Below are 21913 nucleotides of genomic sequence, written 5' to 3'. Positions count from 1 at the left end.
CATCAGCTTATAAATACAAATTCAAAAATCACCATTTTGCAGCTCATAATGAAAAAATTTATTCAAACAAGAATCTCCCAACAGATACCAAAATCATCATTAAGTGAATGATTGATGGTGAACTAGGTCTCATATGGGGCGGGGGGTGGGGGTATATTATGGTTTAGACTCACTGTGGCAGGGCGACATCCCTCTGCAGTGGGTGTCCTCACGTTAACCAAGTGATCCATTGCTGCCCGGTTTAACCTATGAAATCTTCTTTCCAAAAATGTTTAACTTGAATCTAATCACACCCCTAGCTCTAACTTCCAATTTATAGGGAATCCAGAAGGTAAAGGGAAAAGGAAGGAAGCAATCAGAGAACTGAGACATTTTTGTAGCTAATCTAGTCTCTTTGAAAAGTCAGTGGCTTGTGTATGTGCATGTGGACACACACGCACAGACATGTACACACACTCAAGGAGATGCTATTATTCTTGATTAAAAGATTTGAAGACATTCAAAAATTAAATGCCTCATCCTTGATTGTACACTGCTTTTTAAAAACTGTTTTGGGGATAATTGGGAAATTCTGAAAATGGACTGGGTCCTAGATGATATCAGGAAATGACTGCTAAATCTGTTGGATATGATAATGGTATTGTGATTATGTAGGAGAATGTCTTAGTTTTGGGGGTTGCATATTGAAGTATTTGGGGATGAATTGTCATGATGTCTCTAATTTCCTTTGAAATATTTCAACAAGATTGATTGATAGGATGATTGATAGGTAGGTAGATCTCTGGATAAAGCAACTAGGCAAAATATTCATAGTTGTTTAATATGGGTAGGGATCTTTGAAGTTTTTCATAATAAAGCATTAAATTTTTTTTCTGTGCTAATTCTCAGCTTTGGCATCCTATTCCAGGTGCAGTATGTGATTCAAGGATATCACAAAAGAAGAGAGTACATTGCTGCTTTCCTCAGTCACTTTGGCACGTAAGTTCTGCTCTATTTAAACCATGTCCTCACTGGCTCATGACCCTGCCATAAAGACTTGATTAAGCAAATAGCATTTAATTCTTACGTATGACATCTCTTCAATGCCATTTTGATTCTTTTTGGCATGTTGTTTACACTAAAGCTCCCAGGATGACATTTTTTAGCAAATAATAGAATCAGATATCCCCCCTGCAGCCGCAGCATGTCTGCACACCCCCAGAAATAATGGCAGTGATGCCTCCAGCAACAATATGGAGTGAAACCTGAAGTAATAATGGTAGTGATGCTTGAATTAATAATGGTAGCAAAACCTGCAGTGCTGATGGTAGTAGTGCCTGAAGTAATGATGATAGTACTGCCTGAAGTAACAATGGAAGTGCTGCCTAAAGTAATAATGGTAGTAGTACCTGCAGCAATAATGGTAGCAAAACCTGCAGTAATAATGGTAGTAACACTTGCTTGTTGTTGAGCTTTTTGTAGTTCACACAGTGCTTTCACCTCTGCCTTCTCACAGTATTCTATGAGGTGAACCAGGCAGGCATTTTTGACACATCTGTGAGTCTGTGGGAAGTTCAGTAACCTGATAGAAGTCACACACCTAGAAGAGGGGGAACCAGGGCAGAAACTGAAAGGACAACACTGCCAATGGTGCCACAAGATTTGTGAAGAAAATCTCATACTAGACTCAAAGTGAGTTGCAAGAAGGTGCCACATGGGAAAGGGGAATGTGACTTTGGGGACAGCAGCACCTCCTGCTGCTGCTGCCCCGGGTGTTTGCCCTTTCCTCAGCTGCCAGAGGACATGCTGCTCTGTGGCCCTGTTTGCTTTCTTGCTGTCAGGGCCTTCTCAAGCTTCTGCTGGGGTTCAGCTCCGTGGGAAAGGCAGTGCTTGTCCCTCAGGTCTGAAGAGATGGAGCTTTCTGCCCGTGGGGTGGAGCTAAGCACTAAGGATTTTAATGGTCTCATTATAACCCACCTTATTCCAGAGAAGTTGGATAAATTTTATACACACACACACACACATACACACACACACACACACACTAATAAAATTTAAATTTTAATTAAGTAAATAGAAGAAATTAGGAACTTGGGAATAGGTAAGAGGAAAGGAAACCAAGAATAAGACTGGCAGCTCCCTGGGGTATCATTTGCAAACTGGCACAGTTATAAGCAAAATTTCTGACTCCTCAAAACAATGTTAAGCAATTTTCTTAGTATCCATTATGGAATTTTTTTACTTCAAAAAGAAATGTCAGTATCCAAACAATATGACTGTCTTTTACATGAGTCTCTAATACTTGAGATTTTTTTCAGTTTTATTTATCAACATTTTGAGGAAGTATTTTTGATATGGTCACTACCTAATGATACCATTGATCTTACAATTTTTGAATAAGATTATCTTTAGTGTATATAATTGAAAATGGTAGAAGCTAGCACAGTGCCCTCCAAAGGGGTTACACAATTCACTTTCCCAGGGTACAAGAAAATTATAAAAATTGCATATGTATTCATTTTAAAATATTCTTTTTGATGTACATGTTTGTGTATGTTTTGTGTACATATTACAGAAATATAGTACTTATATGCAAGTACTGCTAAATTATAAATTAGTACTATTGTTCTACTGTACTAAAAATGTGTGCTTGTTTTTGCCTTTGGGGTGCAGGACCTAAAATGTTTAGTTATCAGTATTGTAATATTGGAGGTTAATTACAGGTTTATAAAGAGAAATAAAAACTGATCAACAAATAGTTGACTTTAGGCACATCTGATTGGTATCCCAGCCATCTTTGAGCAGATCACTTAGCCCTCAGAATCCTTGTTCCTTTACTTTTCCAAGGGATGCAATTGACCCTTCCTATTAAACTGGGAGATCATCAATATCAGTGGTCTGGGTGGCCTGATTTGGCCAGGGAAAGGGCATTTCTAAGGACAGCAAAGGTCTCCCTGGGTGGATGAATTACTCCCTTCCAAAGAGTGTGCTCAGTATTGTCACATTATAGTAATGACACCCCCAGGCACTCTGCTCTTGAGAGGCACAAATGGAGCCAACTGCACAGCACCTGCCCACCAGGCCCAGCACTCTGCACCCCATACTCTCCCGTCTACTCTCCCATCTTAAGCCCATTGGGGAGGGAGCAGGGAGGCAAGTGGAAGGATTTCACATACTTTGGAAGAGAAGTAATATATGATCTCAAATTTAATAATATTGTCATTGTTCATTACTGTGTAGTCCCCAATGAAAGTAAGACTTCAAGATCATTGTAAAGATAGCATGGTGACATTTTGGTATTATGAGGTCATTACCTACCTGATTTCTCAACTTGTCTTTTTTAGTAGCTAATGTTCACATTTTATGGTCTGTTTTGGTTTTCACAACCCTGTAATGAAGTTTACACATATTAGTATACTCATTCTACAGATGAGGAAACTGAAGTTCCAAAGGTTAAGTGATTTGCCTTGTCATAACAGACAGTAAATGGCAAAGCTGTGACTTAAACCTAGGGCCAACGCCTTTCCCGTGATCATACTCACCTGAATCTACATGAGATCCAATAGCCCTGACCTCACCAAGATATTCTTTACTTGGCTCCATCTCTTCTATACCTTATTTTTATGAGGGTTTTTGTGTGTGTTTGTGTTACTTAGTGGTGTCGTGGAGTATGATGCTGAAGGCTTTACAAAACTCACTCTGCTGTTGATGTGGAGAGATTTCTGTTTTCTTGTGCACAGTAAGTATACTTTTGCTCTCAGCATTTCAGCATACTTTTTTAAATGTCCAAATCACATGTAATAATAATCAGTATGAGACCTTTGGTGTCCTGACTTGGTCCCTTTTACTTTAGTATATGTACATATGTATTTTTTCTTTTTTATGGTGCGATCTTAAAGAGAAAATATCTCTAGACCAATAGTTCTCAACCACTAGGGTGATTTCACCCTTCAGGGGACATCTGGCAATGTCTGGTGGCATTTTTGATTGTCACGACTTGGAGAGGGGTGTCTTACTGGTATTCAGTGGATAGAGGTCAGCGACATAGCTAAACATTTTATAATGCACAGGATGGCCTCATTGAACAAAAATTATTGAGTCTAAATTGATAATATTGCCAGGTTGGAGAAGCCCTACCCTAAACATATTTACTCCTCCTCCTCCCCCTCCTCCTCCTCCTTCTTCTTCTTCTTCCTTCTTCCTTCTTCTTCTCCTCCTTCTTCCTTTTTCCTTCTTCCTTCTTCTTTCTTCTTTTTCTTCTCCTCCTTCTTCTTCTTCTTCTCTCTTCTCCTTCTTCTCTCTTTTTCTCTCTTCTTCTTTCTTCTTCTTCGTCTTTTTTGTGTGTGTGGGTACTGAGGATAGAACCCAGGGGGTACTTTGCCACTGAGAACTACATCCCTGGCCCTTTTTGGTTTTTATTTCCAGACAGGGTCTCACTACATGGCTGAGAGTCTTCCTAATTTGCCAAGACTGTTCTTGAACTTGCAGTCCTCCTGCCTTCACCTTCCCAGTTGCTGGGGTTACATGCATGTACCACTGTACCTGGCCATAGTCAGATTTCTATTTCAGAATATCTTTCTTGTGTCAGGTCTCAAAACTTTCAGAATTACTCCAAGCATACTTGCTTTGATTATTTGGTTACCATCCTAAGTGAAGAGTCGACAACTGTGATAATGTGTGATGCATAGCTTAAAGGTGGCCAGCATGTTAATGCATCCCAACATCACTTCCCAGTGTTTTTTCACATAGAAGGCGATTTTAGTGGTCGTTATGTTGTATTAAGCAGTCAGTCAGTAAGCATTGGTCCATTTTCTCTTGACAGATAATTTTGTCTTTTTTATTTCTTTTGTTCTTTTCCCCTTTGTTTCTTTTTTTTTTTTTTTTTTTTTTTTGTCTAGTTTATTTTGCTTATAAATATGTCAGGTTCAAGTTGCAAATCAACTTACACCTTCATTCTCTAATTATTTGATATGCAAAATGCCTTGTCTTCAAGGCCAAAGGGTTCCAGCTTTCCCAGCTCAGGTTAGAAAAAAGCAGTGGGTTTAAGCCGGCCACTTCCCCTGTCCTGGGTGCGCCATCAGGAAGGGACGCTTTGGCCCCATGTAGCCAAGGCATCAGACAGTGCCAAGATGCTCACTTTGGGGATTTTTCTTCCCCAGCAGACTAACTTTCCTGGTTGTAATTTACTTAGGTTAAAATAGTTTTTAAATTCTTCCTTTTTTTTTTTAATGGACTCCACCAGATAGTAAGAAGTCCCTAAATGTCCAGTGTCAGAGGGAAGAGGGCCTCCAAGTGAAACCTTATGCGACATTCTCCACCCAGAGCTATGACAGCTGGCTGTCCTTGGGGCGCTGGCCTCCCTGTCTTTCCATTTTGTCCAACAATCAACAAACTGCTCTTGCTGTGCAGTACTTTGTGTTGAGTTTCAACTCAACACATCAAATGTTGGAGGCATCTTTTCAAATGCATCTGAAAGTGTATTAAACAGAAAGTTAAGTAAAAGACCATGGGTCTACCTCCAGCTATACCTTGTTCAAATCACCAAACAAGCCTCCGTCTGCTAGGTCTCCTCGTGTGTACCTGGGGAACCTGGCTGCCAGGTCTCATGGGAACATTGGCATATGGAACTTACAGTATGGGTCCAAGTGGAGGAGGATCCTCACACTTGAGGCCTTTTGGTAAGCTGCTCGTTGCTCACCAGCTTCTCTGACACTACTGATCTTAGCCAAACACAATGCTTCTGGCCACCATTTTTAATTCTCACTTCATATTTCATTGTTCTGGTTTGTGTTCTGAGCCTTAATTCCTTTGTGAGATATCACTTCCCTATTTGCTACATCACTTCATCTCACCCCCTTGGAACCAGCGATTCCATTTCTAATCCCACCCCAGGACCTGATTGCAGCCTTTAGATCTCTGATAACTTGAGAAAGACTTGGTGTATTGTCCTAGTCCAGCTCAGCCAGAGGAATCTGTACACTGCCTCAGATGGTGGTAACAACAGTCAAATGCCTCCAGAGTGACTTTGGAAAACCCCGTCATGGCTGGACTTTTACACGTGGTAACTTAGAAGAATGCTTCAAGCAGTTCCTTTATCCGAAAGCAGCATGGCTTCTTCAGTCTTTTTCCTGAAACTTACTTTGGTTTCCTAGCCATGGTTCTACTTTGAGTTGCTGTCTGATCATATCAGATATAAGAACAAATATACATTCTTGGCATTGTTCAGTTCTAACCTGTGTTTGCAATATGCGACTCAAAAATACCAGTATATTGTCTGATTTCTGTTGCTTTCACCAAATACTTGAAACTGGGTACTTTATAAAGAAAAGAGGCTTATTGAACTCAAACTCATAGTTTTGGAAGCCTTAATTTAGGGGACCCTGTCTGTTTGGGGCCCCTTTTCTAGGTCACAATATGGTAGAAGAATAGAAAAGGAATCAGCTACATGCAGGAGGATCCAAGTGCATTGGGTGGCCTCACTTAATAACAATCCATTACTGCGAGAACTACATTAATCTCTTCCCAAGGCAGCACCCCCAATGACCTAATCACTTTCCACTAAGCCCCACCTCTAAATGATTCCAACGCCTCTGATATCGCCACACTGGGACCATGCCTCCAGCACATGAGCCTTTGGGGGCAAACTACTTCCAAGCCATAGCAACTAGCATGAGGAAATTGTAACTTTCATTGATGTTCAGGAATGAAAAAAAGAGTCACCTCTCGGTCCCTGCCAGCCCTCTTGTCAGTACACCTAACATTTATGGAATTGCTGTTGCTTTTGAGTTTCCTACAGAATATTGTCTCCATGGTATTGTGTATCCAGTATTTCTTAACAGCTCCTTCTCCATTTCACTGTCTTAGTTTTTCCAAGTTACACATGCAGAATTAAGTCCCAAAGTCATATTTTCACTTAGATTTGAATTGCCTTCTTCAGAAACACAGAACCTTCCAGCTCCCATCAGAATAGCTACAAGCAACCTTGGGATTTAATTTGGTTTTTCCGAAGTGTTTCCTCAGACTGCCATTCCTTTTCTCCCCAGATCATTTGTTCCTTGTCCCCTAAGGTCACTGCCTACGCTCTTGGCTCCTCTGGCAGATAAGACCTCATATGAATCAAGGGAGTTTGATGCTGTTTCCTACTCCATCACTAACTCGCAGTCTGCCCTTAAATAAACCAATTCCACTCTTTTGCTTCTTTCTTATCTAAAATGTAGGACTTGCTGCATCAGAGTGCAGCTTGGTTAGATAATGTGCTTTCCTCCGTCATGCAGTTACGCATCTGACACTTACCTTCCTTTGGAAGCATCTGCTTGCTTGGTTACAACGCCCAAGGGACCATTTGTTCCTTTTTTTCTTCCATAAAGATGGGGAGGTGAATATGGGGTGGCAGAGACTTGACAAAGAACACTGCAGTGAATTATTCTGGGATCTCAAGATGTGAAAGAGGAGGACGGAAGTGCCTGGAGATGGAGCCAGTCTTCTGGCTGTGGGTGGCTCCACTCCTTTGTGGAGGCTGGAGACCTAGCAGGACATGAAATAGCATCTCTGCTCCCCCTTCCCTCTGCCTTCTCCCTGGACGGCAAGACAGCTGCCTCCTGGGTCGGTGTTGGTGGTCATTTTGAGCTTTTGGGATGCCAGAGGAAAGAGGCGCCCTCTCCGGAGGCAGGTGGCTTGACCTCAGACTGCTCAGGAGTGGGGAAGCAAGAATGCCTTAGGGAAAGCCATCGTGCATGTTTGGGGCCCTCTCAGGAGGCTCTGCAACATCCTGGTATTCTGGCAGTTCCAGGCCATGATTGTCTCCATGGAGCGTGCCTCTCCATTCACTCCTTCCTTCTTCTTTCATCCACCATCAGTATCTCCAGAATGGGAACCGGAGCAGGTTCAGAGACTTGCTCCCAGCCGGAAGCTGTTTTCAGGGAGGTTTCCTGGCCATGATCTGAGCAGTGTTGGTAGCAGTTGAGTAGCTACTTGGCTAGTTCCTTATTGGCCAAATTCTTCTTCCCTCTGGAGGTAGGTGGTATCTTCTGGCAGCTTTTCAGAGTGCTGGATGGCAAGAAGACCACCTGGCAAGGCAAGATAGCACAGCATGAGAGCACCCCTGGTGAAGGACGTGCTCTCTTCTGGGGCCCAGCCATCTGCACTTCGAGTAGGCTCAAAAAGAGCAGCTGCTTGAAAGGGGAGAGTTGAGATCTGGGGCTTCCAAAGCTGTGGGAGAGGGCCTGTGATCGTGGGAAGTTCTTCTCATTACCTCTAAGTTCCTGGCCACCAATCTGGGCCATAGGCTGTGCCTTCCTAGGAAATGCCTATCAGACCAAACCTGGCCCCCTTTCCCTTCTCTGCCTCTAACCTCAGTCAGTTGAACTGAGTTCTGCCTTTACTGAGAACCTACTCAGTATTGTCCCTAGTGTAAGGGGATGGAATTTAACAGCTTTACAACTTAATGGTAGTATATAGCTCAGAATTGAAAAACTACAGGCCATCGGCCAACCTCACCCTCAACGTGTTTTAGTACAGCCCTGGAACTGAGAGTAGTGTTTATATTTTTAAAGCATTGTTAGAAAACAGAACAAAGAAATAATGTGCAACATTGTATATGGCCTACAAAAATCTAAAGTATCTATTATTTGACACATTACAGAAAAAGGTTGCCAACGCCTGGTCTGAAGACCTAGCAGGAGTTGAAATAGCATCTCTGCTCCCGCTTCTCTGCCTTGTCACTGGACAGCAAGACAGCTGCCCCCTGGGCGGGTGTTGGTGGTCATTCTGAGCTTTTTGAATGCCTGCTGGGTCTAGTGGTGAGAAAAGAGATCAGGTAGAGGTGAAGTTCAGTGGCATGGTTTAAAAACAAGTAATTTGTGACTGGCCTATTACATGCAAGGCACAAAATAGCATGTGAAAGAGAGACTGGTGTTATAGAGAGTGAGCAAAGGAGAGAGAGAAGCCCTCTCTAATGGAATCTAATGAGAGAGATGACAAAGAAGTACATGAACAAATATATAAATTGCAAATTTATGTGATGAAGCACTGTGCTAGAGACCAAGAGGAAACCATTGTTAGGATGGCTAGGAAAACTTCATCTGAGCCCTTGATGGGCTTGTAAAGAAACCCCAGGGCAGAAGTGCCTTGCCTGAGCCTAGGGCTGGGGCACAGAGCAAGGGGAAAGTCATCCATTGATTTTTTTTTTTTCCCCTCCCCTCTGAGGGACCTGGGATTCGAACCCAGTCCTTGTGCATGCTAGGCGAGCACTCTCCAACACGAGCTATTTCTTCAGTTCTGATTTTTTTTTCTTTAGTTATATTTTTAGTTACTGTCTCAGCAGCTTGTTGGAGAGATTGCAGTGCACATCTTTAACTTAACAATCTACTTCAGGTTAATAACGACTTCATTCTGGTGAAATATAACACCTTTGTTTCCACCCCCTTGTTTGTTCTATTAATTTTTCATATGTTGGCTACTGCAATAAGCATTAGAGTTTAAACACATATTATAGATACCTATTATTTTTATAAACAATCATTTTTAAATGAAGAAAAGAGAAAAAATATTCTCTATATATTTCCAGCGTTCCTTTGCAGGACCTGGGTTGCTCTCATACTCCATTTTAAGTTGTCTGGTGGATGGGTTCTGGGGATGTGGCAGGCTCACTGAGTTCAGGGAATAATGAGTTTTTTACTCTGATTTTTTAATTGATTTTAATGGTTAATATTCACACAGATTTCTTAAATGTTCTTTTTGTATCTGTCTTTATTTTTCTCTCTGTTCATTCACTTGCTCATTCATTCTGAGTTTACATTAAGTACTGTAAACAGTTGTTTTATTTTTCAGAGGGCTTAGTTTCTGGTAGGACTTTTTTAAGCCAGAGGAAATAGACAACTTCAGACTAATTCTGCTTGTAATTTAAATAATTCTTTCCTCAACCACTGGGATAGATTCAAACTAAAAAGCTTTCTCTCAGCAAAGGAAACTATCAGCAACGCGAAGAAAGAGCCTACAGAGTGGGAGAATATCTTTGCCAATCATACTTCAGATAGAGCACTAATCTCCAGAATCTATAAAGAACTCAAAAAACTCTACTCCAAGAATTCAAACAGTCCAGTCAACAAATGGGCTAAGGAAATGAATAGACACTTCACAGAAGAAGATCTACAAGCAATCAACAAACATATGGAAAAATGTTCAACATCTCTAGTAATTAGAGAAATGCAAATCAAAACCACCCTAAGGTTCCATCTCACCCCAATTAGAATGGCGATTATCAAGAATACGAGCAACAACAGGTGTTGGCGAGGATGTGGGGAGAAAGGTACACTCATACACTGCTGGTGGGGCTGCAAATTAGTGCAGCCGCTATGGAAAGCAGTGTGGAGATTCCTTAGAAATCTTGGAATGGAACCACCATTTGACCCAGCTATCCCACTCCTTGGCCTATACCCAAAGGACTTAAAATCTGCATACTACAGAAATACAGCCACATCAATGTTCATAGCTGCTCAATTCACAATAGCCAGACTGTGGAACCAACCTAGATGCCCTTCAATTGATGAGTGGATAAAGAAACTGTGGTATATATATACTATGGAATATTACTCAGCCATAAAGAATGATAAAATTATGACATTTGCAGGCAAATGGATGAAATTGGAGAATATCATGCTAAGTGAGATAAGCCAATCTCAAAAAGCCAAAGGACGAATGATATCGCTAATAAGTGGAGGTTGACACATAATGGGGGGGAGGGAAGTGTTAGAGTTAGGGTTAGGGAGGGGGGCAAGTATGGAGGAAGGAACTACTGTATAGAGGGTAAAGAGGGGTGGGAGGGGTGGGGGGAAGGGAAAAAAATAACAGAATGAATCAAACAACATTGCTCTATGTAAATTTATGATTACACAAATGGTATGCCTTTACGCCATGTACAAACAGAGAAACAACATGTATCCCATTTGTTTACAATAAAAAAAAAAAAAAAAAAAAAAGAACACAAGCAAAAAAAAAAAAATAAATAAATAATTCTTTCCTTAATCAAGGCCAATAAATTAGAAATCAGGACAGCTTTTGAAATTTTAAGTAAAATTGCTGCAAATGCCCCTTGTAAGCTCTAGTCTTGTCAGACTGCATGGTTCCTCGTATAACCCAGGAAATTATCTGCACTGATGTTCTGCTGTGGCCTCAACCACTAAGAGGCAGGCCATCGTGACAGCAGCCTCTTGACTCCTGGCAAAACGGTGTGACCTTTCTTCTCCCTGCCACAGCAACAGTGTTCTACAACCACCTTGTAGTGCATTTAACAGTCAGCAGACAAGATGGCTGCCAGATTATCAGTAAAACCAAAACTGATGTTTCTTGAAACTCACATACTTCTTTGGATATAGATCACTTTTTAATGAAATGAATATATATGAAGAGCACACCAGAATTGACTACCATATTTTCATTTCATTGATTAAAATCAGGAATTTTAATTAAAATTAATGTAATTAATTAAATTATACTCATTGATTAAAATTAGGAATACAATATATATATTGAAGTTTGTTTTAAACCCAGTCTATAAAAAGTATAAAGTGCTGGGTTCAAGGTGGACCAATTGCCTCGCATGTGTGAGTTCCTGGTTTTCATCCCAGCACTGCAAAGGAACACACTCACTAAAGGCAAAACAGAAAATTAATATTATTTTAAGATTAGCATATTTACCTCCTATCAGGAATGCCGAAAAGATTCTAATATTAATATTAACTATCAAAGCATCAGAAACTAAAATTGATTATGAACAAATAGTGAAATGGGTCAGTCCCCTCTGTGGTTTAAAATACAAAGAATATGGAAAAGATAAAAGATGATCTTTCCAAATGTCTTCTTGCTCTGAGTATGAGAGCTCCTGGGTCTTTTTGATACTTGAAACACTGATTAATTTTTATTACTTCCTTGAAGGTGGTTAGCTCTGTTGGCCCAGCGGTTTTCACTTTTGATCACACACACTGCACACCCCACTTGGGGCTCAAGTCCTTGAGCAACCATTTGTTTTGATTCAAATTGAAACTTAGTTTTCATCTTTAGAGTTTACTTCCAAAAAGTTTGATTTGCAAGTTCTGACACTAGGATGAAAATTCATTTCATTAGTCTTCTTGGGAATATTCTCTTTATTATAATACCTTGCATTTACTTGGCACCTTTTAAAGATCTTAAAGGGTTTCTTCCCAGGATGGACCTGTAAGTCACATGCATGATGCAGTGATTCTTCCCCCTGTCCCCTCCTGTGTTGTATGATTTTTCTCAGTTGTAACTATGCATTAAAGTAATTGCAAAAGTGAGTTTTTCTGAGAAAAAAAAGGTCATGAAAACCTTTAGAGCTTTTGACTTAAAAATGTATGTAGCTAGCCTATAATCTCAGGCACTTAGGAGGCAGGGTGATCACAAGTTTGAGGCCAGCCTGAGCAACTTAGTGAGACCCTATCTGAAAATACATTAAAAGGGCTGGGGGGCTAGGCCTGCAGCTCAGTGGCAGAGCACTTGCCTAGCATGTGTGAGGCACTGGTTTTGATCCTTAGCACCACATAAAAATAAACAAATAAAATAAAGGCATTCTGTCCACACACACAAAAAGGTCTGGGGATATGGCTCAGTGATAGAATGCTCCTGAGTTCAATCCCCAGCACTGAAGGAACAAAAAGTATGCAGCTGCTTCCAAATTAGCATTAACCAGAGAAGCATCTCACTCAATGAAAGAAATAGTGTAATTTACAGTATTGAGGTAGTTCAGTGAAACCTTTTCTAGATCAGTAAAACCTTTTCTTATAATTCATATTAAAGTATTATTGACACTGGTGAAGAATGAGCATTATTTCAGTGAAAAACTTTTTTCTTTTTTGGAAGTTCTGGGGCCTCACAAATGCTGGGCAAGCTCCCTACCACTACACTACATCCCTTCCCTTTTTATTTTGAGACAGGGGTCTCACTAAGTTGTACAGTTTGGCCTTGAACTCCTGTCTCAACCTCCTGAGTAGCTGGGATTATAGGCACTCATGCTATAGAAGATAATGGTGATGATATTTAACAGATATTCATTGTATACTGTGTCCCGACACTGTTCTCCATATTTTATATATTGTTATTTAATCCTCCCAGCATCCTTCTGAGGGTAATTACTAGAATTACCCCCATGTTACAAGGGATAAAACTGGCACAGCATGATTAAGTGACAGCTAGAATTTAAAATCCTGGAACTAATTCCAGATCCCATGTGCTAAACTATATTCTGATACTGCTTCAGATAATTGGTTGGCAGTTAGCCAAGTGTGTAGTGATTTTCAAAGTCCTTCAGAGCATCACAGAGGACCTGTAAGCCCCAAGAACCAGAGCAGAGGGTCAATGTAGAACCATATACCAGTCGGAGATGTGGAGACTATCTGAGGATAGTCTCCAAAGAATGAGTGGACATCTCACAAAGATGGCGTTACCAGCCACAGACAATGAGATGTGAAACTTAATTTGTTCCTCAGTGGTGGTAACAGGTAGGCCAGCTGTTAACCCCTGCCCCCTCTCTTTGTTTTTAAGTAGAATCCAAACAGTTTCATGGACTGGATCTATTCGGAGTGTCTATGGATCATTCTAAAAAAAAAAAGAAAAACCAAGAACAACAACAGAAAAAATCTTTTAACATAGAAATTTCAAACTAACACAAAAGTAGAGAGAAAAATAAAATGAATTCATATGTGCTTATCAGTTTTGTTGTAGTTTTATCCACCTTGTTTCTTTGCTCCCTCCCTCCTTTTTAATTTAATTTAATATTTTTATTTTCTGGAATATTTTGAAGCAAATGTGAAATACCATATCATGTCACTTATAAATACTTCATTATGTTTTTTCTAACAGGTAAGGATTTTTTAAAAGATACAGAATATCCACAATAACATTATTACATACATATAATTCTTTACTGTCTCCTAAAACTGGTCTGCTTCAAACTTCCCTGTTTGTCTTAAATGGGGTTTTTAATGTTGATTTGTCCAAGTCAGGATTCAAAGAGCTTTGGTCCCAAATAATGAACATCACTGCCCATTTTCCTTCCCCATAGTTTAGTTAAGAAATATGGTTAAGAAACTGTTAAGACTATCACTTCATCCTAGACCTATGGAAGTCAGCATTCTTACATTTGTATGTTATATTGTTACCTTTTTAATAGAATTCTTAGCACCAGAATAGGTGATTACAGGTCATCTATCTCAAGAGTTAACATTTTTTGTACCAAAGGCCTCAGGTCAATCCTATAGATTCTTTCTTTCCTCCTTCCTTCCCTCCTTCCTTCCTCTTTTTTCTTCTTTTCTCTTCTCTTCCCCTTTCCGTTCTTTCTCTCCTACCTTCCCTCTCCAGGGTCTTGTGCATACTAGTCAAGTGCACTGAGCTACATCCCCAGCCCTGGATCCATTCTTTTTTTTTTTTTTTTTTTTTTAATGTGGTACCTGGAATAGAACCCAGTGCCTCACACATGCACTCTACCACTGAGCCATAACCCCACCCCCCATCCATTTTTTAGAACAGCATTTTTACAGCACCTCAAAAAAATAAATTACATATATCATGCTACAAAGGAAACTCATTAAAATACTGTTAGCATATCTTTAAAAAGTTGTGATGTGCTTCTAATTTCAGGATTTCATGGACTCTATTGTTACCTGTACATTGAAAAACAATTCTAAGACATTTTGAGGCACCTTCTTGGGCTAGGTTGTGTGGTTCTCGATACTTCCCTAGGTTTCAGACATTGACTTAAAGCCAATTTTAGAAACCAAAGAATTCAGAAGGATTAATTCAGAAGTTTGATAAACAGAACTGTTTGTTTTAAACCTATCTGGAAAGGTTGTAACTTCTCTCTAAATTATCCAGAAACTATGCATCACTTTCCTTCAAGAAAGACAGGGTCAGAGCATGACATTCTAAAATGATCTCTTAGACTACATAGAATAACTTCTTGATTATAATTAAATAAGAAACTTCAGCAAAACAGGGAAACAACCACCTTGATTTAAGGCTACAGTATTTTTATCCCATGTATGACAATTGTATGTACTCAAGGGAGGACATTAAAATCAGCTGGATAATTTGCACAGCCAGCTATGGACAGTACATTGTTGGCTTAAACTTCAAAAGCAAAAGCACCAGCACCCCCAGGGCTCCCCCATCTATTTATATGTATATATATGTAAGTAGGAAACAAATGCCTGGAGGGATTAATGCTTTAGCTTTGGTAGTTTTCAAATGTAGTTAAGCTTCATTAATTTGGAATTTATACGACTTCAGTAAGGAAGAAAGGCTGGACTAAGGAAAATCCATCCTTTCTGATCAGCATCATAAATGATACACATTGAGGGTGAATACATGCCATGAATGCTATTTACTCAACATTCAGCCCTGCAAATTCAGTCATTCTTTACGTATATTGATTACTAATGTATTCTTGTCTAAATTTTTAGGTTTAATACACATGTATTATTTATTGATTTACAAATAAATGATTTATTAAATGTTTGATTAAGAAAATAAGTAAAAAGTAGGTTGTTATGTAGACATGTAAAACTTGCTTCTTAACACCATTCATGAACATGGTATGTTTCCATTTATTTTGATCATCTTTAATTTCTCATAGCAATGTTTTATAGTTGTCAGTATACAGGTTTTGTACATCGTTTGTTTCATTAATTCCTAAATGTATTTTTAAGCTATAGTGAATGGAGTTCTCTTCATTTTCATTTTCTCATTGCTCACTGTTAATAAACAGAAACATGACTGATTTTTGTGTATTGATCTTTAGTGGATTCCTTAGGATTTTTATGTATGTGATCATGTCATCTAGGATAAAAACAACAGTTCTAATTCTTCCTTTTCAGTGTGTCTGCCTGCTTGCCTGCTTGCCTGCCTGCCTCCCTCTTCCTCCTCTCCTTTCTTCCTTCCCTTCCTCCCATGTCCTCCAGACCTGATCCATACAATCGTCTATTCATTTGGGTGTCAGTTGTCCCTTCATTCACTACACACTGAGCACCTGCTCTGTGTCAGGCACTGTCAAGACTCAGGGATACCAGGTGATATCTGCTCCAAAATGCCTATGGTCTAGAGAAAGAAGATAGACATATGAAAACAACAGTGAACTATTATTTAAAGTGCAGCAATAGGGATATACCAGATATGAGAACATGGAAGGGACACCCAACTCACAGAGCAGGAGGGCTGTCAGAGCATTTCAGGCAGAAGGAACTGAGGAAAGAACTGAGGGAAGAAATAGTAGTGTATGTGAAGAATCCGGTGGTTTAGAATTGCTTAAAAGTCTTGTGGATCCCAGGGAGTGGTAAGAGATTAAGATAAAGAGGTCAAAGGCCAGAACACAGACTGCATTGTATACTGGGCTGAGGAATTTGACTTGATCCTGATGATAGCAAGGAGTTATTAAAGAATGCTCAATGAGAAGTGGAATATAATTGCTTTTCAAAAATAGATAATTCTGGTATGATGTAGAAAATGATTTGGAATGGTGATCAGGAGACCTAAAAATATAGTCCAGGCAAAGGATGATTATGCCTAAACTAAAGCAGTCAAAATAGGAGTGGAAGGGAAGAAAAATGCTTCAGGAAATACATTGGAGGGCTTGGGATGTGGCTCCACGGTAGGGCGCTGGCCTGGCATGCACAAAAAGTATGTACACTTTTCAGAAGGAAAGCTGGCAAGACTTAGCGATCGAGCTCAAGTAGAAGGTGAGGATCTAAGAAGAATTAGAATGATCAGTTTTCTTCTTTAGGCACCTAGGAAACTGGTGCTGACATCAGCTAAAGCAGGGGTTGTATTAGGAGAAGCAGATTTGGAGATAGTGAGGCCAATTTGGGAAATGTTGAGCTTCAGAAACCTGTGAATACCCAGGTGAAGAATGTGTGAGTGAACATTGACGGGGAACAATGTGTGGTGGAAGCTCTCAGCAGTTTAACCTGGAATCCATTCCAAACTGAAAACCCCTGGCCATTCCCGGTCCAGATGGTTCTGAGCTATTTGGCCTGACTGAACCCTCTCTATGGTCATACTTCACATGGGCAAGATGTGGTCTGGAATTTAAAATCCCACTTCTTCTCAAAGAGGTGGTCCAAAATCTTGAGATGGCCCAACCTAGGAAGTACTCAAAGAGCTTTTGGGACTGACTTCTAGACTATGAATGACCTTTGGCTAAACTCCAACCCTGGCCCTTCAATGAAAGGAGGATGAAGGGGGTTTCAAAACAGTTCATCTCACCCAAGGACACATGCAGTACAGCTCCACTTATATGAGGTAACCAGAGTTTTCCAGGTCATAGGGATAGAAAGTGAAATGGTAGAATGGTGATTTCCGGGAGCTGGGCAGAAGGAGAATGGGAAGCTGTGTTTAATGGATGTGGAATTTCAGTTTGGGTTGGTGAAAAAGTTCTGGAGATGGGTAACGGTGATTGTTGCTCAACACTGTGCATGTACTTGATGCCACTGGTTAAAATGGTAAGTTTTATTATTTTAACCACAGTTTAAAAAATAAAAAACCACAGTTTGACAGCAGGCAGGCATCTTATTGACAGCACTTCCTCAGACCAAGTCAACTTTGTTTTTTCTTATCTAATTAATTCTCACTCAGAGGTCACTGGAAAGATAAAAAGTGACCTCCAGTAAAGGTAATAATAATATCATTGATGCATATCAATAATACCATTTATGGATTGCTCATTATGTGCAAAGTACTATGCTAAGTACTTTACCGTTGCATATTTCCATATCATTCTCTCAGCAGCCCCATAAGGTGGGGCTGCTTGTTAGTCCCATTTTATAGAAGAAAGTAAAGCACTTGCTAGAAGTCCCAGAGCTAGAAGTTGAAACAGCATTTGAACAAAGACCTTCTGATTTCAGATTTCTTTTTCTCAGCAATTCACAAAGCTCCCCAGTCCATGATCTGGGGCCCACTGCTGGGTTAGGGATAGGCTACCAACAGGCTAGTCTCATCTTGTCAGTCCCTGGGGGAGCTGGAGCCCACCCTCGTCCTCCCAGCCTCTCATTTTCCGAGTGTGCCATAAAATAGTAGCACTTCTGGTTAAATACTGTGATTTGAGAGGTTGGCAAGCCTAGTACAACCACACTCCCTCTTCTGTATTGCCCAGTTAGAGGGTCCTAGATACAGTCGTGGTCAGCAGAACCCCAACCTGCATATACTTGCTGGGTAGGGATCCTCAGTTACAGTTCCTTGCTTCAAATGAGGAGCTCTAGGGCTTCCCCCAGTGTTTCTTCTGGTCCTCCTGCTGTGAAGCTGCCTCATTGTACTGTCAGTCTTTTGAACTCTCCTAGTGTTGAAAGGGTGGATTAAGGATTCCCTGTCTCCAGGGAAACCAGAGTACCTGCCCAAGATCAGCAAACTTTGCATACAGGTGAGCCTAGCAAAGATAATTGCCCAAAGGAATCTATCAGTGTGACTGAGGCCAGGCAACCAGCAATTACATTGGCATTTTAGATGTCAACCGCCCAGCAATCTCTGATGTAAACCATTGTCTCCACTCAGCTTTGTTTCCCAAGAAAGCTGTAAGTTGAGTTCCAAGCATTTTCCCTGATAGTCTTTCAGGTGTGAAAGGGAGGCTTCTTTAGTTTTAAGGCCTTGACTTTTGTAGAGATGGGTTTGCTTTCTTTTGCACCCCCAGGTAAAAGTGGAATTGAACTCTGAACATTTAAACCTATTCTTTGTGTCAGGTGCCCTGCTGATCACTACAGACTTGGATGCATGAGCATCCTTTACTGGAGTCACTCAGTCTAACAGACTCGGGGGTTCTGAGGTTTTTCCCAGTGAACATTGCCCCCCACCCCATTTTTAAATCTTTCTGGCTAATATTCCTCATTTTTCATCTGGCTATGTGCTTGGAAACCTCATATATATTGTAAACTGTCTCCTGTGTCAGACAAGTTAAAAGAATTTGCAAAGTTTATCCTTAAGCTCTTGTTTGATTGAGACCTCAGAAATGAATTGTGGTCTCAACAAAAGCATCTCCAAATGGCATCGACTTTGTTTTATGTTGGAAGAGGGAGTGGGCCCAAACCCTCAATTCCAGTGTTCTACCACAGCCAGTCAATGAGAAGGTAGAGGCCGTTTCAGTGGGACAAGTCTTGAACACTGTATTTATAAGAAGATGAAAACAAGCTCTGTTGGCTTCTCACCAAGGAGACATAATACTTCAAAAGACCCGTTCTTCTGGGAGGTGAACAGCCCAAGATTGCAGACTTGGTGGACTCCACAGAGAGTAAACAGAAGGAGACCATACACCCTCATGTTCAAAGGCAGTTTACTCCAATACCATTTGTTGTTTTCATCATTCCAGAGGTCACGGAGATACAGAAAACCAACCCAATCAGAAAAAATTGCTTCTTGATTTCAGCTCTTCAAGTCTGAATCTTTTAACAACTAGAAAATCCTTTGAAACAACCTGATTTTAGCTTTGATATTCTGAGAGAGCATTGACCCAAGTATGCACTACGTAGTGGTCATAGTGAACAAGTAGAAGTAAGGAGCTGAGCTTCTGGGTTTTTTTTGTCCTGTGGAGTGCTCCACCAGCCTCACAGAAGGTAATAATACAATTAAATGGATTGTTGTTCTTACATAAGGTGACCAGAGAGACAGAAACACTGAAAAACAGGCTAGCTGCTGCAGTGTCCTCTGTCCGTGACTCCTGGATATTTCTGACATTGAGGGACAAGGAGATGGGTCTTGGCCACAATTCTCTGACACATGCAGTTTTATGCACACATGTACACTCACACATGTATACCCTTGTGATAGTGCTCAGTCAACTTTGTGTTCCTAGAACTCAAAAAACAAAAAATAACTGTCCTCCTTCCCACCCCCAAATATATGAACTCTCTTAAGAATGTTCCTTTTTATATTTTTTTTGTTTGAACAAGCAATGTCATCACTTTGGTTTTTTAATGAACAGTGTGCAAGGTCCCACTCTTATGTCCATTCGTCTCTGTTCCTTTTCTCGTCACTTTGTTCTTTTTAAAATTTAGCCTTGCAGATGAAAGACAAGCATATGCTTAGTTTTCTTCTTTCTTATGTGAAAAGTAGCATATACCTGGAGCAGGTCCTTTCCACGCTTTGCTATATCATGTGCAATTCCTAACCTCCTTTCCACCGTGGTGCTGAGTTAATCGAAGGCCAGAACCTTCAGCTTTACAGCTCTTCACTAATAAACTTGAGTGAGATTTATGCCATGTTTCTGTCATTCCCCAATTGTTATTAGAAATGTCTCTTAATATCAGTAATAAGACCTTACATATTTCAAAGTACTTTCCCATTTATCCATCTTCCCAAACCCCATGAAGTGGACAGAGCAGGTACTATCCTTGTTTTTAAGGTGAGCAAAGCAAGGGTAAAGGTTGGCATTGAGTCAGACGACTCCTCTGTACTCGATGCCACTTTGTTTTTCAAAAACAAGGGAGAAACTGCCCTCCATAGTTGTGTTAATATTTCTCGGTACTTACCGAAAAAAACTTATTTTGAGGTAATTATAGTCTCACAAGTAAGCATAAGAAAATAATACAGAAAGAGTCTGTGTACTTTTTGCCCATTTTCCATCAATGAAGTATCTTGAACAACATCAACAAGCAGGATATTGACACTGAGGCAATCAAGAAGCAGAACCACTCACCACTACAAGGATTCCCCCGACGCCATTTTGTCATGACAGCACTCTCATTACCCGTCAGTGCCTGAGGCAGAGCCCTCCCTGACCACCAGCTGTGACCACATCATAGACACACACACACACACACACGCACACGCACACGTATTTTGAAATGGAGGTTGTTTTAGGAAAGTCTGTCAGCCTTAGCAAGCACTTCCTGTCCTCGGTGGCTAACACAGTAAAGTTTTATTAGTTCAGTGGTGGTCAGCCGGGGATGCAAGGAGGACTCCGCTTCTTGCAGGCCTTCTGGGACCCAACTTCTTCTTTCCAGTGGTCCACCAGTCCCTGTTGCCTTGGCATCCTCCACCCCGCCACCTGCTTCACGCTGGCTTGTTGTATGGTAGGGTCAGGAGGAAAGCAGCATGCATCCCTCCCACACAGTCCATTGGCCAGAATTTAGTCATCTGGCTCCACCTCACTGCAAGAAGGCTATTCCCAGGAGGAAAAGGAAGAGATGCCGATGAGCACATGTTCAAGAATAGTCAGGAAGGCCTCATAAATTGTGGTTAAAAACTAGAAGAAACCCAGATGTCCCCTGATAGGAAAATGGAGGAATTGTGTTATCTAGTCACACTCTTTAACAACTGTGAAAATGACAAACTATGTCTACACACATTGAAGATGGAATCTTAGAAACCTAATGTTGACTGAAAGAAAGGAAGTTAGAGGAGACATACAATATGATAGAATTGTTATATATAAAAAGTCCAAACAGGTAAAATGAAGCAATTTATTATTTAGGACTACAGAAATCTTTATTTAAGCCATGAATCTTAAAAACTGAAACAGTAACAGGCATTTTGGGATAGTTGATCCCTGGGGAGGGAGGCAGAGGACGGGATAGAGAGAGGGCATAGAGGGCACACTGCATCCTTGTTCTGGGAGGGCATGGAGATTCAGGCATGTTCCCCCATGTTTCAGAATGTAAGTGTGAGTTAAAAGTAGTCTCTGACATGTATCAAATATTGCATACTGGTTTTTAAAAGAATGAACTTAAACAAACACTGTAATTACTAATAAAAATAAATCTATTAGTTGTAAGAATGCAACAAGGAACAGCCAGGTCACTGGAAAAGATGATTCTTACTCATTGGTTTTCCTAATGCTGTGGAAGTGACCCACTTTGGGGCTGGATCTAGCTAAGGTCACAAATGCTAGCCTCAGCGTCCAGATTACAATCATATCTGGTTCTACAATTTTCTCGAATTTCTCTGC

General features: G+C 40.5%; 1 protein-coding gene across 4 annotated transcripts in view; it reads left to right on the top strand.

Annotated features, from left to right (window-relative positions):
* The window catches only part of BABAM2 (BRISC and BRCA1 A complex member 2), a 398788-nt gene that overhangs the window by 322142 nt on the left and 54733 nt on the right, over nucleotides 1-21913 (top strand). For all 4 annotated transcript variants that reach the window (XM_079110328.1, XM_079110329.1, XM_079110326.1 and 1 more), the window contains 2 exons: nucleotides 908-978; nucleotides 3636-3718. In XM_079110328.1, the coding sequence (XP_078966454.1) occupies nucleotides 908-978; nucleotides 3636-3718 (154 nt within the window). The remainder of the gene's footprint in view (nucleotides 1-907; nucleotides 979-3635; nucleotides 3719-21913) is intronic.

This window comes from Sciurus vulgaris (assembly GCF_902686455.1).
Source record: "Sciurus vulgaris genome assembly, chromosome: 14".
Lineage (NCBI taxonomy): Eukaryota > Metazoa > Chordata > Mammalia > Rodentia > Sciuridae > Sciurus > Sciurus vulgaris.
The sequence above is the reverse complement of the archived record's forward strand: the minus strand, read 5'-3'. Positions and strand labels throughout refer to the sequence as shown.